At 33.4% G+C, this 18,310-nt stretch overlaps 1 protein-coding gene across 1 annotated transcript; it reads right to left on the reverse strand.

Annotated features, from left to right (window-relative positions):
- Positions 1–1,788: 1,788 nt before the first annotated feature.
- Positions 1,789–2,971, reverse strand: LOC148877461 (F-box/LRR-repeat protein At3g48880-like). The gene is made up of 2 exons (XM_088982338.1): positions 2,529–2,971; positions 1,789–2,418 (listed from the first exon to the last, which is right to left on the reverse strand). Exons 1-2 carry the CDS (start codon positions 2,921–2,923, stop codon positions 2,004–2,006), a joined length of 810 nt encoding a protein of 269 aa, XP_088838464.1. The 5' UTR covers positions 2,924–2,971; the 3' UTR covers positions 1,789–2,003.
- Between the last annotated feature and the right edge of the window lie 15,339 nt (positions 2,972–18,310).

Raw genomic sequence — 18,310 nt, forward strand, 5'->3', positions numbered from 1 at the left:
ATTTATAATGAACTATTTACAAAAATATTATATCTTTTTAAAATATTTAAAATATATTATATATTATTTTTTATGTATAATATAATATTATACATATATTTATATAATATATATTATAAATATAAAAAACCAAAAAACTGAAGAATCGAACCGATCAAAAACCAAAATTAGCGGACCGATTAACCAGTGGTATCGGTTCAGTTTCGGTTTGACGAAATGAAAAAATCGGTACCACTACTTCGATTTACAAAAATGGACCACGATTCAGTTAACCGAACGATGAACACCCCTAGGTGTTGGTACATATATAAGGTATAGGTTGTTGCCATTTTGAATATTTATAACTCTGCGGTTGAAAATCAAAATTCCTCATTGGATCTATCCGTACTTTTCCGTTCAATTTTTAATGTTAAATCCCATACAACTTCCAATCTACAACACAGCACAGACCAATCTTGTTGGCCATCCTAGATTGGACGATATGCAACCACAACTTCATTTATTAGATAATTCTATCCTAAATATCTTCCTTTCGGTAGCTGTAAGTATAGTAATTATCACTCTTAATGTGAATATCCCTGAAATTTAAAGGATGGAAGAGAGTAAATTTGCTTTATCATCAGATTCAGATCGGCTGTTATGATAATGGCCATAAACCAAGAACAAAATAGTTATTTATTTATTTTTTTTTTGGATTTTAGCTCTGATAACCCTTGAATTTTGCTATAAAATCAATTTTGTCCTTTTATAATTTTAGACCTCATACTAAGTTGAAAAGGCCACCATTAACCAAAAAATGCATAATATTAGTGACAATGTTCACAATCTATTAAATAATAAATAAAATAATAGAAAATATTAATGTAACACTATTAAAATAAAAAAAATGAAAAATTTCAAATAGATTCCATAGATAAAATAAAGAATTATTTAATATATAAATTAATAAATATTAAAAATAATATATAAGTGGATCCTACCTTTCGTCAAAGCCTTCTCAGCCCTATTCATAGACAACCAACTTTGATCAAAATTCTTATATCTCTCAGAGGTCAAAAAGGTCAATCTCGCTACCCAGATAGCCCCTCGTTTTCCTCCCTTTCAAAAAAAACAACCAGCAAGAGCAGCTTCCGGAAAGTCAGCAGGGAACGGTCAGCGATCAAAAGGGAATGCTAACGAACTCCAGCTCCCCCTACCTAAATGGTCGAGCCCCTTTCTTCTGTTGGGTCATCTATATTATCCACGTTCTACTGCAGGCGTGTTGAGGGTTCAGTCAGTACCCAACTGCCGAGGCATTCATCCCATTCAGGCGCAGGACAGCCTCCAGGTTCTCGTTGCATTGCTTTCGGTAAGCTCTCTTGTTCGTCCCGGTTCTTTGTTCTCTCCCTATGGAATCTGTTAGCTATCTCGTTCTGTGGCGTGGTGCGAATCCTCTTCGAACATGAGCTCGTTCTCTTTGTGCCGGTGTTCAAGAATCCGTTCAAAGGGCTCAGCCCGTATAAAGATTATATGTGGACCTCACTTCAAAATTTTCTTTTTCTTCTTTTATTTAAAAAAAATTAAAAAATGATTTTTACTATATGTAGGCCCTACCTAAAATTTTCTTATAGGAGAAAAATAATAGGTGGATCTCAATTAAAATTTCCTCTTATAAAGTTAGGGGGTTATGAGATCTTAAAATCTTCCCCCCTAAGAAATGTTGGTGTAAAAGTTGTAGTAAAAGTTCACCACACCAAACGCTGGAGATTTAAAGAGCACTTTCTAAAATACTAGTGAAAAAAGCACTTCCTAAAATCAATAAGTATTCCCTTGAATTGGACATGATCAGTTGGAAAAGAAAAAAAAAACGACATGACCAACAGTCCAACTAGCTATAACATGCACCATTTAGCAAATATTTACCTATTCATTAAAACTAAAGGCTAAAGCCATAACGCTTTACATTCTTTACAATAGAAGTCACAGTCGATGCATCAAAAGTGACATCATTGCACGAACAACCCTCAAACAAGAAGGTGCTGATACGATCGAGAAGCAAGCTTCAGTATCTCGTCGTCAACCTCAAAACCAACGCAGTCTCTAACATCCAACAAACACAATTCCTTGCAACCTTCTAATATGATCTTTAGATCCTCACGAAGGAGCCTAGACCCACGAAGGTGCAAGCTTTTTATCGTCGGCAAGTGGGTAACAATGGCTAATGCGTCTTCACTGTTAATTGGACCACTCATGGTTAAGGATTCAAATTTCTTGCAGTTGAGACCAACATCGGTGAGGAACTCCTCCAGACAGTTGGGTAATAACCCCAGTGTTAAGCCTCTCAAATCCTTGAATTTACTCATAGGTGGCCAAACACTATAATCATCTATTTCTCCCGCCACAGTATCTGACAATATCAAGAATTGCAGAGCGGGGAACCTGTTCAGAAGTATTACGACACAGATTTCATCAGACGATAGTGATGTTAGTCAATGTCGTCGTGGCTTAATGCTTTAACAGTTAATTAAGAAGAATTAGAATGAACTTACTCGTCTGACACAAATTCGAGGTCTTCAAGAGTACAGCACGTTGGAAGTGCAAGTAAAATAGCAGATCTGCGGCTTCGACTAATCACAAACTTTAAGAACCCACGTACAGAAAAGTTCTGGACATGGAACTCTTTCATAAATCTCCTGGAAAAATTGTTGAATTCCGATGGGTTGAATGGTGGCCATGGAGTGTCAGTGAGTTTGGGAAGAAACAGAGCCTTCCAGCATTGAGGATCAAGAGAGGCTTTATACCATGATTTGCAGACAAAGGGCACGTCCAAGATTAGGGATTCTATTGCTTCCTCTCCTACCTTCTTGAACACCTCGATCAAACAATCTTGGTTCACATCCTCCCATTTTCTTTCTTCTTCCATCTTTTGTCTCTTTGTGTGCATGTTGTGTGTCCTAGTCTTCCATCTTTCATGAGCATTGCCAAAAATTCAGTATGGAATGCTTAATTTGACATGCATATAGACCGAATGATAGGAGTTGGTTATTTTGTTATTTGATTTGTTTACTTTGTTGTGTAGCATTTTCTTGAGAGTCGGTCAAGCAGTAGAAGTAGTTAGCTAATTGTGGGCTCCTATTCCTATTATCATGAGTCCACGTCATTGTACTTGAGTTGTACTTAAACCTGGCGATCTTCAACCTCCAACAAAAAGGCTTAAACAGTGCTAGCAGAGGTTTTGGAGAGTAATTCAATAATTCTTCTCTTCATACACAGTAGGTAGGAAAGCCCAAGTGAAGCCTGGCCGTACCAAAAGATCAAGTAGCCCCTCCTAGGGTGAGCTAATGGGTAGGTAGGTTCTACCTGTAACCAATTTTGAATTGGTCTTGAACCGATCCTACTCGATTTGTTATAAGATAGGTTCTGGTTATAAATTGCTTCTAAATTCTTGGAACCGATTTCAACCTAAGTCGGTTCCAGGGTCTAAGGGATTATCCTATCCGAACCGACTTGATGAAATGACCTTGGAATTAAACTTGCCTTAAAATAAACCCCAAAATATTTTTAAAGATGTAAAGATTTTAGCCCAAGCACTCATAATTAGAAAAGCGATGGTCTCACTTGACCATCATGTTACGTAAGTGATTTGATCATTTGTTTTTATTTTAATATTTGTATATGTATAATAAATAATGTAAAAGGTAATATTTATAAAATTTAATGTATAATGACAAATTTTCAACCATATATTAGTATATTATGATAATCTACATATTAAATTACTAAAGAAAGAATGGGTTTCACGGGTAGACCTTGGAACTGCCAAGGCAAGAATCTACCTTCAAAGGGTAGATTCTGCTTCCAAAAACTGGAACCGACCCCTATAGGCTAGGCTCCAGGTTTTTCCATGGAACCAAACCGAACCGACCCATGCTCACCCCTCCCCCCCCTCATTTAGTTGGGCAGATTTGGATAATTTGGATTGGCAATTATTCCAGTTGTGTTGAGTCAGATCCATGCTGGACCTGAACCAATGACATCCCTATTTACCTCTTTTTCCCATCTACATAATAACCCCTGACCTCTCATTCCTTTTTGTATTTCTTCTTAGAGGTTCTAAATTGCTTCTAAATGGGTTTTAACTCTATAAAACTCAGCCATGTTATTTGCCTCGATGCATTTTTTGTACCACAAACTATAAATGTTGCGGCATGACATAATTAATGTTCTATACCCCAACCGAGCAATTCTAGAGGAGTGGAAAATTCCCTTTACAAACCTGTTGAGTTGCCACCTCAGTATGACTGATCTCCCTTTTTTCTCTCATTTGTATTAGGAAACTAATAAAACTCATATAGCGAGTACCTAATATTTAGGAAAGATAAATGCGTCATTTGTATAGTCAATCCTTACTTTAATTTGTTCTTATCCTAGTCACATGGCACCGCTGTCCCCCACTTTCTTCTAAACTATCTCTAATTCTTATTTATCTTCTCCCCCACTTTTCATGTATATTTATTTAAATAAAGTTTGAATTAAAAAATTTAACAATTATTTAAATATTAGGACAAAAAACTTAAACATCCCTTAATATTTAAAGTAAATACTGAAACTTCCCTTCATTTTTCAAATTGTACTAAAACCTCCCCTAATGGTTGATGTCATTGACAAAGACCTCCCCACCCTTAATAATCTATCAAGATCTGTATAAGTTGTGACATTAACTTTTAATGTAGACATCAGGCAATAGGGAGATGCAATCTTCCAAGATTAGATGTTTTTCTCCATGTAGACATTAGGCAAGACCCATCAAGATTTTTTTATCTCGTTACAACTTATAGAAATTAAATTTTGATGGATTCCTCAACCTCGTATATATACACAATTAACTTGAAGAGTAATGCCAGAAAATGGAATCTCAGAGAAGCAACGACATATCAGAATTTTAAAGAAATTTAATAATAGTGAAAATCCTTTGATTTTGGATTTATGTGGAAACTTTTCTCCAAGATCCAAACATATCTGAAGTGGGCCCCACTCATTATCTTGTAGTGAATAGTCGGCACGGTATATCTCTATTATCTTGTTTGATTGTGTCACTGAAGTGGGGAGGGCTTAGTACAATTAAAAAAAGAGGGAGATTTCACTAATTATAAAAAATATTAGGGGCGTTTTAAGTCTTTTTTCCTAAATATTATAATAAAATTTTGTAATAATAATATATATTTTAATTTTATGGGTTATTCTATTTAATAACTAAATAAATTTTTAAAAATTAAATAATAAAATGATTTAAATATTTCAATAACTAAATATTTTAAATAACAAAATACTAAAAGCAGCTAAATAATTCTATAACAAAACATTTAGTATACAAAATAACTTTAAACTAAATAAAATTTAAGTAATTATGATATATTTCATAATAATCAAATTAATAATAATTTTATATCTTGCGAAATTAATAATGAAATTATATAATAATAGTATAAGTTATATATATTTTTTTGTATTTTAGATGGCTTCTCTCTTCTTAACTCCCTCTTTATTCCCCCTCCCACTACTCTCATTATGCCAAATATGCAAGCGCTCTCTATTGTTTTCCCAACGCAATTACCTAAATATACTCCTAAAATCTCTCTCTCTCTCTATTTCTTAAGATATCTCTTCTAAACCATTAATAACTTATTATAGTACCCACTCCTCGATCAATTCCTAAAATCTTTCACACTTAAAATATCTCTATTAACCTCTTCTCCTAAAATCTATTACTTTCCTAAGATCTTTCGTCGTTTGCTTGATTTTGACCCATCCTTATCTTTTAACCACAAAATTTGATTTCTAGTATATGACAAAGCAAGAATCTGAAGAGAGATATCTTCGACTATCGGACATTGCACAACTTCTTGCATTTTCCCCCGCATAACTAGAAAACAATAGAGAAGCACAAACTTAACACCCTTAAAGGTTAGGGTAAAATCTCTGACTGCATCTACATTGAAAGCATAGAAAAAAGAGAAGTTGAAAATTTTCGAGTTCCACAATGTATTAAGGGTCGGGTGAAGAAGATGACCTTAATCTGGACGACCCATTATCCATTTAACTTTATAATGGTTCGTTCAGTTCGGTCTAGCTTAATCAACCTGAACCTGGATAGGTTCAGTTTTTAGTAAATGGATTTGGTTTTCTATTAAAACAGATCGAATTAATTATATAATTTAATTTTAATTAATACAATACAATCCAATTAAATTATAAAGTTAATTTAATTAAATCTCCACTAAGAAGGTTTGGTTTGATCAAACCAAATCTGGACCATTTCATAATAACTTAATTAATTATATAATTTTAATTTTAATTAAAAAGTAACTCATTTCATAACAAAATTAAAAATAGGGTAAACATTAACAAAAAAATATACCAATAAAATTAAACATGATAATGTGATCAGTACTAAAAAATAATAAAAATAAGAATTAAAAAGTAATAAAAATATTCAAATGAATAAAATTTGATTATATTAATTAAATTCCATTCAAGGGTAGGCAAACGTAATCATTAATAAAATAATAAAATTAATATGAAATCCAAAATTAAATACTATAAAAATATTACTTATAAGTTCAATAACAAAAAACACTAACAAATAAAAAATGTAAACTAATTAAAATAATAAGATTATGTAAAAATTAAACTATCCACGTCACAACTCCTCTCCCTGCTCCTAACCCCTCCCTCGGTCCCTCCTAAGTTTTTCTTTTTTGGATTTTTTTTTTTCGTGGAAGATTTTCCTTTTTGGATTTTTTTTATTTTCTATTTTTCCTTGCAAACAAAATTCAACCACACCACATGCCCAGTTATGAGATGACTCTTCATACAACTACTAACAAAGTTGAATCAATAAACACACTCCTAAGGGTGCAAATAAGGTGGGCCAATGCTTCAAATGCTTCAAAAACTGACGCAAAGGTTGACCCACGTTTGCTTTTGGATCAAGAGTTACTGGTTCAACCATCTGGGTTGAATGGGTCAGACCGTACCATATCATCAAATCTCTCTCTCTCTCTCTACACACACACACACACACACACACACACACACATATATATATATACATGTATTTTATCATTAAAAAAAGGTATAATTATTTTGGAGATGTAATATATGTATATATAAATATCATTTTATGTTTAATTTATATTTTTAAATTCAATATTTGATCTTTTATTTGTAAAACAATTAGCAATGTTGAAAATTGCAATTTGAGACCCAAAATGGTTTTATTATTTTTTTTTTTGCGGAAAAATAGCGGGGCAAGGTGCCTTTATCTCCTTAGGACACATTGATCTCAGAAAGCTACCTAAAATAAAAGAAAATCACCTCAATCAATCATTAAAGTGCAAAATTATTGCCTTTGAAAGTTTGTATATACATTGAGTGTGCAACCTGCAACCTAGTGACCAAGTTGAATGGATCAATAGTTGAACTGCTTGGGTCATATGGTTTTTGACCAAATCAACATTTTTTTACCAAACAACAAGTTTCAACAGAACCAGACTGGGAACCAAGGCTGGGTGACAATTTGAACTATTCAATCAGCCAGGTCAATGACGGGTTGAAAACATTAGGGGTGGGCTAGATTGGGTTTTAGCTCAACGCAAGCCCAAACCTAAGAATTGGGCCTAAAGCCCCAAGTCTGACCTGAGCCCAAACCTAAAAATTGTATAGCAAGAAGTCGATGGCTAATGCATCTCCATCGCCGATTTGGCCGTAGGTTTTCAGGTAAAAAAAAAAAAATCCTTGCAGTTAAGACCAACTTGGGTAAGAATTTCCTTAAAACAGTATGTTGCACCAACTCTTAAGTCTTGGGAGCATCTCTTTAGCACAGTTTTTTCATTAGACTTTGATGATAAATAAATCACATCTGTTTACAAATCAAATAGCACAGTTTTCATTAGATTTTGATGCATGATAAATAAAGCAGCTAACAAGTAAGCGTTATAAGGGGATATTATTATCGTATGAAAATCCTAAGAAGGGTAGCATTAGGGATAGTCTTAGGAGAAGCTTAGTTATTAGGTACTAAGTGCATGTTTGGGAATCAATATGTTGACACAGCTGATTTAATTGATAATTAGAGTATAGTAACGCACAGGGATAACGAGTTAAAGAGGAATCAGGAAATTTAAGAGAGTAGAGCAACTCAGAAGCTGAAAAATTTTTTACATGATACACGGTCAAAAATCTCATGGTAAAACTGTTGAAAGTTAATGGACTGAATGACAACCGATCAACACTGAGTTCAGGGAGAAAGAGAACCTACCAGCATTGAGGATCGACAACGGCTTTGTACCAGGACTAAGAGACAAAGGCGACGTCCAATAATAGGGATTCAATTGCTTCTATACCTACCTTATTATTGAACACCTCAATCAAACAATCATGCTCCCTCGCTCCCGTAAGTCAAGGCACTCTATTCCATCCCCACTGGAGGGGCGGGTGCAGGGCGAGTCACCCATTCCCAGTTGGGGTGGGGAATCCCCAAAATTTTTTCATCATGATGCAACCACCTAAAAAAATCTAATTAATTTATAGATGTTTTACAAATAGAATTATGAGAATTTTGGGGTATTTTAGAAATTGGGTTTTGTCAATTTGGGGGTATTTTATAAATAAAATTATGGGATCCAAGGATTATAAGAATATGAGAAAACAAATTATGGCCATATTTTTTTTTTGAATCCCTAATCTTGGATTTTATTAATGAAACATTGAATTCCCCTTATTCCCCTCTCTTTCCTTGAAGTCATGTCTATAGATATAAATATGTTTGATTTGGAAAACCAAATCTTAATAAATTATGGATATATTTTTATGGGAAAATGAAGAGAATCAATGTTTTAAAAAACAACCCGAAACCAGAACCGTTCTGGCCACTAGTTTCTAGGTCGACGGTTCGACCGTATGGTTTGAACAGATGACCCGTTCTAACAAAAAAAATTAAAAAATAGTGAAAATAAAAGAATGACCAAAAATCATTGAATGGGTCGAACGGGTCAATGATTCAGCCACTAGGTCAACAGGTTGTTGACCGATTCAATGATTTTTTTCCAGGGACTAGGTTTGGGGTAAAACTGAACCAGTTTCCTAGATGGTTCCCGGGCTGAACTGTCCAACCGTTCGGTCAATGACGGTTCGATAACATTGGAGAGAATAGAGGGTAATTAGAGATAAAGTGAAGGAAAGGATAAAGCATATATTATTAAGGAGAGAAGTTAGGTTGTTATAGAAAGTGAGAGACATGATTTGTGGGGGAGAGAGAACTCAAAGGGAAGGGAGAGGAATGAAGAGAGGGCAATGAGATGGCAAATTGGGAGTGGTAAGAAGGGGGAGAGGAGAGAGAGTCAACGAGAATGAAGGGTTGGGGTAATGGAGCAAGGAGAAGCAAGTGGTGTGGATGGTCTTGCTATATATATACACTAGCAGGGACCCATGCGATGTGTAGGAAAATCTGAAAGATTTAATAATTTTATTTACTATTAATTAATATTGAATTAATAATAAAAAATTGTTGTTAATTAACTAAAAGTATTCAAAGTTATTGTTAATATCTAAACTTTTAAAAATTGTATTTTTCATTTAATGTTGATTTATAGAAAATAATTATTGTTAATTTAATATGAACAAATATTTTTTAATAAATTAAGTTTTATTAATAATTTGTAGTAATTTTAATAATTGTTATTTTTTTTATTATTTTTAAATTAAATTTTGATTAACTTTAAATAAATAAAAATAATTACAAAAGCTAACATTTTTATTAATTTCACTAATAATTAACAATTATATAGGAATGACAATGGGATGGGTTCAGGGTGGGGCAACTCATCCATGTCCATGCCCCATAGTCAAGACACTCTACCGCATCCTTGCCCCGTCCCCGATGTCAAACAAGTTCAGGGCAAGGCAACCACTCCTCAATGTCAGACGGGTTCAGGGGCAAGGCACACCACTCGTCATCAAGTATGGGGAATCCTCAAAGCTCCCCGCTCCATCCCTAGTATTGGGCGAGTTCAAGTAGAGGTGTTAATCGAGTTGTGCTGGGCCGACACAACACAACTCGCATGCAGCCAGCACGAAGTGCGGGGCATGCCTTGTTGGTCCACCGGGCATCTGGGGCCGTCCCTCCCTCCCCTAGGATAATTTGGGGGGTTGGTTTGGCACGGTCCACAGCTCGAGCCTGCACGGGCCCATGCCGTGCTATGGGCCAGGTTGGTCCATGGGCTGAGCCTTGGGCCAGGCCAGGCCACGGACCGAGCCAAGCTATGAGAGGTCCATTTTTAAAAAAATTGAAAAAGATGTTTAAATTTTTATTTCATATGATTTCTGATGTATACAATCTTTTATATATACAATTAGACCTATTCATAGGTCGGGTAGCCCGATGGCCTAGCCTGGCCTGACCCGTTACTTTTCAGGATTGGATAAAATTTTAGGCCTGTGGGCTCGAGCTTGAGCTTTCTCAAATAAGCCTGGCCCGGGACCAAGCTCGACCCGATACTATTACATATATAAAAAAGTACTTATGTTATATATAATAAATATAATAAATGTCAATTTACTATTAGGAAATATAAATTAGTGTATTAAATTATTACTAAATTAATATAATATTTGTTTATAAAAGTATACAGAAAATAAGACATTTTGTGTACAGATTGAGCTTTGGGCTTTGGCTTGAGCTCTAGGCTTTAAGGGTTGGGCTCGGGCTCAAGATCTAGGCTTGATGGTCAGGTCGGGCTTGAGCTCGGGCTTGCACATTTTCTATTGATAAAGAGGCCTGTGTTAATTATAAAATTATGATTTTTTACAAATTAAAAATTTTATTTAATTATAGTCTAGTATAAAAAATATATAGCATTTCTATATATGTTAATATAAAATTTGTTATTTAAATATTATATAATAATATTTACCATATATGCATATAACTTCCACGCTGAGCTTATTAGGGGGTTGTTTAGCTTAGGCCCTATCCGCTAAAACCATCATTGAACTCCAAAAGTTTGACACCCAATTAGACTTCGAATCTAATTATTCCTGATAATGTGTGGGCATGGTGCATATCTCAGTTAGATCTAACTCAAAAGAAAATAGTTGCTTGAGCCTACAAATTTATAAATCTAATAAGGTTAGATTAAGTTACAAACGATTTGTTGCTTTTTATTATAAATTATTAAAATTTTGTAATTATTAAATTACTATATTTATTTAAAATATAGTAATTTTTGGAAATTATCATATTTTAAAAAATATTGCTAATTTCTTGGCTAAAAATAATTAAATGTAATTTTCTAGTAATTAAATATATCTTTTGGTAATTAAATATAATTATCTACTATTTATAGCTTAAATTATAATTGCTCCTAATTGTAGTTTAAAAATAATTATTATTAGTTATATTATGATTAATAATTAATTTTCTACTATTATTAATTATTCATTATTTTTTGCAATAAAATACAATTAATTTATTTTTTAATTATTTTTAATATTTCAATTAAGGTTTAGGTTTTTCAGAAATTTCGGATTTTTAATTAATTTTTAGTGTTTTTTCATTATTATTCAGTAATTTTTGCATGAGTATTTTTCAATAAATTTTCAGTATTTTCATAATTTATTTTTGCATATGAGTATTTTTCAATAATTTTTCAGTATTTTCATAATTTATTTTTGCATATTAGTCACTACAAAATTAATTTGCATTTGTTTTTAGTAAAAATAAATTCAATAACTAAATAAATACCATAGTTAATAAAAAATATAGCTAACTTTCAATATTTTTCAATAATTTCTGGCTTGGGTATTTTTATTATTTTTTCGTATTTTTAATAATAAAATACTATTAATTGTACTTTTTAATTATTTTTATTAATATAAAAATAATTTTCAATAATTTTTAGTATTTTAATATTGTTTATTAATATAAAATATTATTAATTTTATTAATATAAAATATTGTTAATTAATATTTTTATTAATATAAAATATTATTAATTTTCATTAATTTTTAGTATTTTAATATTGTTTAGGTTTTTCAGAATTTTTTGGATTTATAATTAATTGTTGGTATTTTTTCATTATTATATAGTGAATTTTGCAATAAAATACTGTTAATAAAACATGTTCTGCATTTTAAATTTTCATTAATTATTATCATTTTTAATGAGTTCATTATGCACAATAAAGGTCTCAGCCATAAAAAATATTAATTAATTAAAAATGCATTAATACATAGTTATCTAATAATATTATTAAAACTTTCAATTACTATTTTTATATTTAAATTTATATTTTTAATTAATTGTTAGTATTTTTCACTATTATTCAATAATTTTTGTAATAAAATATTATTAATAAAATGGGTTATGCATTTTAAATTTTCATTAATTTTTATCATTTTTAAAGAGTTCATTATGCACAATAAAGATCTCATCTCATAAGTTATCTAATATATTATTAAAATTATCAATTAATATTTATATATTTAAATTTCTTATTTTTATTAGTGTTTATTAAGTTTGATTTTAAGTGAAATTGAAACACATTTTTAATATTTAATAAGTTTTATTAATATTTATTTTTAGTGAAAGTTTAGTGGATTTTTAAATTAATAATGTTTTGATTGTTTAATATTATTACTATTCTCTCTCTCTCTCTATCTTTCTATCTCTCTATCTATCTATCTCTCTTTCTCTTTTATATGTAATAATAACATGCATAAAGGCCTTGGAAAACCCAAAGGTCTCCTTCTCTTAAATGTCTTTTTTAAATATAATAATTACATGTATCAAAATAAGAGGTCTTGAAAAATCCAAAGGTCTCTTTCTAATAGTATGTAGTTTTATTAATCTAGTCAAGATAAACAATAATTACTGTTTTATATTTTTAAAATAAAAAAATATGAAAAAATGCAAAAAATGGATAGATAGATAATGATGAAAGAGGAGAGACTAGAAGAGGGAAGATGAATAGGTGCTTACTTAATGGTGGAGATGCTTTTAGGGGTTTTGGTTTTGTTTAGCGGCCTTCAGAAACTACAGCAGTGCCTTGCTTTTCTGTCTGTTACTGTGTTTTTTAGTAATAGGTAGGTGCTTTAACGGTGGAAGTGATTCCTTTTCTTTTCTCGCCCCTATTCAAGATTTTGCCTAAAATATGGATTTATTTCTTTGTTCTGGGCTTCTGGGAAATGGAGTACATGTTTATCTATCTATCTATCTATGTATAGTGCATCAGGCTCAAAGTTTCACTCGTTTATGTGCATTTTTCTAGGTCAAGCTGTCCATGTTGAAGAGTGCATAAATCAAATGCATAAAGCATTACTGCTAGCATTGGCATTTTTTTTTATATTGTATCTTCTGTGTTTTGAATGGGGATGTGGTGGATGTGTGATGCGGCTGAATAGTAAGTGCCCAAGATGAAAGGATTAGAAGAATGGGCAGGAGAATAAAAAACATGGGCCGATTTAAGGTTCATAATCTAATAGTTGATATGATCATTTAGAAAATGGAATGGCAAAACGGGATATGGGAGGACAACTCTGTATGGTTGGGATAAAGCTTTATTAAGCTGAGTTACCATTCTATGAAGTGGAAAAGAAGAAAAGATCATCAAATAAAACTTGTGAACAATAAAAAATCACAACTATCAATGTTTTTTCTTTTCATTCAAGGAGTTATAGAACTAGTAACTTGGAGCGGCCTTTTGTTAAATATCAGTTATAAAAACTTGCAATGCAAATATCATGTATGCTTGTATTTTTTTTTTTATTTTTTTGCTTGCAAAAATGTATCTTTGTTATCGATAAGGCTGAAAGTGCTCTTTGTAATTTTTGTATGTGACTTTTGATAATTTCAGAACTTGATTTTACCATTTTAGTGCTGCAAATTGATAAGATCAATTTGTGGATTTTATTATTATCACAGGGTTACACTCTTGCCTCTCATCTTGGTCATTCAATTGTTGACCTAGTGCCAAGCTTATTTACCTTCAAGATTGAAGACACACAATTAGCAGAGTTGTCTGGGGTAACATTCTTCAAAATTCAACAACATACTTTTTATTCTTCACAAGTCAACATATTTATGGAAACAAGATATATGTTAGGTGGCTCTTTACCGGTTTACCTCCTTTTGAAGATTGGCATTCTTGTCTTTGATCAATTCATAAAAAGTTACAAACAGAAAATAAGGATGAAAGCTTTTAAATATGAGAGGAAAATAGATAACACCTTTACATGATGAAATCCATACTAGTAGGCCAAGGCAAGTTAGTCCAGCATTGGACAACTAGAATGAGTGCATAAATTGTCTTACAGGAAAGCTCCTCGGACATACCTCCCTGATCAATTCTGACCACAGAAGACATGAATGCATTAGCTTCAGCAGCGTCTCTAAGCTGTGGAAAACCAGTTTTTGAGGTTCTTTCAACAAGAAGAATTGGAAATTTTGGCTGATTCCGATTCCAGCTTTTAGTTGAACCGAACAGTAGGAATCAGAATCTGATTCCTGACTGAACCAAACAGATTCCAGGAATAGACCATTTTGATTCCGATTTCAAAAAATTTTAATTTCGATTCCGATTCCAATTCCAATTCCAGTTGTGAACCAAACGGACCCTAAGATAGATTGGTGCATGAAAAATCGTGCCTCTTAAACAAAACAGGAGATTGGTCACCCAGGCCCCTAAACCTCTCGTGTGATTTGCCAAAAGTTTATTATATGGAATTGTGTAACAAGTTATAACCTAATTAGTATTTTCTAGCAGTTTTTGAACTCAAAAATGATTTTAGTTCACAGCTTTTTCCATTGCAACCAAAGCTTTTGAGGCATCGGAATTCGTAATCCAGCAACATAACCCAATTAGTAAGCTGCGCTTGGTTTTCCAATCCAGATATTCTATCCACAAGATTACTATCCACACCTACCACACTACAGTTGTACATTGGGTACATCTCCCCTTAAATGGTCATGACATGCAATTACGTGAGATGTTTTCAATGTGGTTCTGTGTGATGTGTGGGTAGGAGATCCTAACACGTTGGTTCCGTTGCTGCATATCGGATAATCTACACCAGCTCAACGCTAAATATGTATTTTTCTAGTGGACCCTAAAATTTTGCTTGGTTAAACGTTAGGCACCTAGCCTCTAACATGTAACAAGGCTCCAACCAGTTTGTCATGGTTTGATTTAGGCTTAGTCATACCTATGCTTAGTGGGTTTACGGTAAGTGACATTATCGTAAATTTTGCAAGTATGATTTTTGGGAGAAGTAACGTTTCTTATTGGTGGACCTCCAAAAGCTTAATGTACTCTTTGAGGAGGGGTAGTCAACCTTCTTGGGTGCCTAACCTTGGAATTCCTAAACCAACCTCCCTTGCGGGGCAGGTTATGTTTAACATGGATACTAGGGTTTTTCATGGGCACACACGCTCATGGGGACAATGCATAGACCAGCATTGTGCCACGTACCTTAAAGGGAGGCTTGGCATGTGGGTTTGGTCGAAGTATGACCCTTCACCATGCTAGCCCCGTGTCTAAGCTAATTGAGCTATCCCGTTAACTCTACTGCACAGGTGTGCTCTGACCCAACGGTTGTCTATCATCATCGGCACACAAGTGCCCCACATCATCGGCATGACATGTACCTCTCGTCATGGCAATCCCCCTTTGGAACACAAGAGGTGCATCTCATGGATCGACAAGAGCTAGCATAGAGCCTCGGGCATGAGCCACAAGGTCATGATCTAGTGCCATTGACCTTGGTGGAGACATTCACCGGGTCGCGCCTAACCCTTAAGCACACATCAGGTTTGTCCTGGCCACGCATGGCCTAGGTGCCACACAGGTTCCTTCCACTGCAGATCTAGCCCCATGACAAAGTTGTAACAACTTGGGATTGAATCCCGCCTGCACCTGGGGGGGGGGGGGGGTTATGGGGGGATGGGCTCCTCCGGGAACACTACAGCTGTACATTGGGAACATCTCCCCTTAAATGGTCATGACATGCAAACACGTGAGATGTTTTCAATGTAGGGCTCTGTGATGTGTGGGTAGGAGATCCTAACACACGTTGGTTCCATTGCTGCTTAACGAATAATCTGCACTATCTTAGCGCTAAGTTAAACATAAGGCACCTTAGCCCAAGATTGGCTTCCATCAGATTAAACCCGTGCCTACACCGTTCCAACAACATTTTGCAACCTTGCATTGAGAATATCTCCCCATGAAATAAAGCATATAAATAGTGAGATATTCTCAATACAAGATAGTAAAGGCTGTTCTAATAAGTTTTGCTCTGAGTGAAGCTGAATCCCCTAACATGTAGCAAGGTTCCAACCAACTGGTTGGTAGGGGGGTGGGGTGGGGTGTGGAAAGCACATCATTTTACTTCTCACAAATAACTAAAACAAAGTCAAATCTGAAGTGGAAATGACAATTTTCCCCATGAAACTGAGTCCTGCCTCACTACAATTCCTAATCTGAATAAAACGCAAGCTAGAATTTACATCTAGTCTATAAGCTAGAATTTACATCTAGTCCAAGGTTCAAAATATCGATACATGTGTATCGGGCGAATTGATACTATTTTTTTAGTTTTTTTTTTATTTTTTTTGAAACCGGTGCAAGGGGCGGTTTAGGTCTCCTCCATCCCTTGAACCGGTCAGACCTCTGATACACCCACTATAGGGGCGTATCAGTGAGGTCTCAGAATAATATGTATCAGCCAATACAGGCTGATACGTGTCGATACTTTAACCCTTGATCCAGTCTATTTACTCCCATGCACTTAAAACAATACAAATTTGGAAGGAGTACGAATGCAAATATGTACAGTATAAATACATACAAAATAATACAAAATATAAGGTTTTGCACTCTACATATTTGCATTTATACTCCTTCCAAACTCAGCTTTAAGCATAATTTGGAAGGAGTACAAATACAAATATGTAGAGAATAAAAACCTTGTACTTTATATTATTTTGTATGTATTTACACAGTATATATTGTGATCCTTTCAAATGGAGCCTTAATTCAGTTTGAAAGAAATACAAACATAAACAGGTAAATCTTGTATTTTATATTATTTTTATGTATTATTCATATTTGTACTCTTTTCAAACTGAGCCTTAAGAGTCGAATAGAATTTTATCTGTGGTGTTCACATGAAAACAGATTGAATAGAGTATTACATAACTGAACTAAAAAATTATCATAATCACCATATGTCAATAAAATGAACTGGAATTATGGAAATGACTTTTGATATTCATTATTTTAAATTTACTGTTTTACTATCACAGTTCACATGACTTGAATGTGACTTTGTAAAAATACCACATTTAATCATTTTTACAAATAGATAGATATTAACTACTAATCAAATCAGTCAAATCGAAATGGACCCAATTATTCCATACACTTGAGAAAATGCATTTGGTAAATCACCTTTCCTCGAAAAATAGTAATGCTCATTATATTTGATGCTTAGGCGTGATTCTGAAACGGATAGTTTCCTGAAAGTGGCATTGGAGCGATTTTTGAGAGAATGAGGATGAGGTGTGAAGTAAATTCTTACATGGCATACAATTCTGTCAAATGGACCGGATATTGGTTCAATCCAATCCAGTCCAGCATGTCCATTACAGATGGATCGAGGCTGTCAAATGAACAAGACATTGGTCCAATCCAATCTGATGCAGCATGAGTCTATTACAGACGGACAAGTCCAATATCCAATCCAATCCAATCCAATAAACTTTGCACTATAGAATAAAAAAAAAAGTTTGAACCATTCTGGATTGGTTCAATTCAATGCAAGGTTTTAAATTTCATAACGTATTGATTGATATGGGCCGATATGTATCGTTTCGGAAAAGTTTCGATACATGGAACATGTCTAGTTAAATGGTTTCGTATTTTTTCGTCCGTATCGATCCGATACAGGTCCGTACCGGCCTTGTATCGGTTCGTTTCAGGTATATATCGACCGATACAATCCAAAACGTGTCAATACATACTCGAAATGGGACAATATGCATTATGTATCCGTCGAATTTAATTTCTCTCCTTTTTAAATTTAAATTTAATTTATATATTTTCTCTCTCATTAATATCAATTTTAATTAATCCTTAAAGTCTGAGACGTCACTAAATGCTTATATAATTTAATTAAATGCTCATTTAAGTTACCTTTAATTACAACATTTAATACGTCATTGAATGTTATTTAAGTCAAATAACTTGTTAAAAATCACAAATCAAAGGTAAA

Source organism: Nelumbo lutea, chromosome 1, assembly GCF_056320005.1.
Source record: "Nelumbo lutea isolate HS-2025 chromosome 1, American lotus-T2T, whole genome shotgun sequence".
Classification (NCBI taxonomy): Eukaryota; Viridiplantae; Streptophyta; class Magnoliopsida; order Proteales; family Nelumbonaceae; genus Nelumbo; species Nelumbo lutea.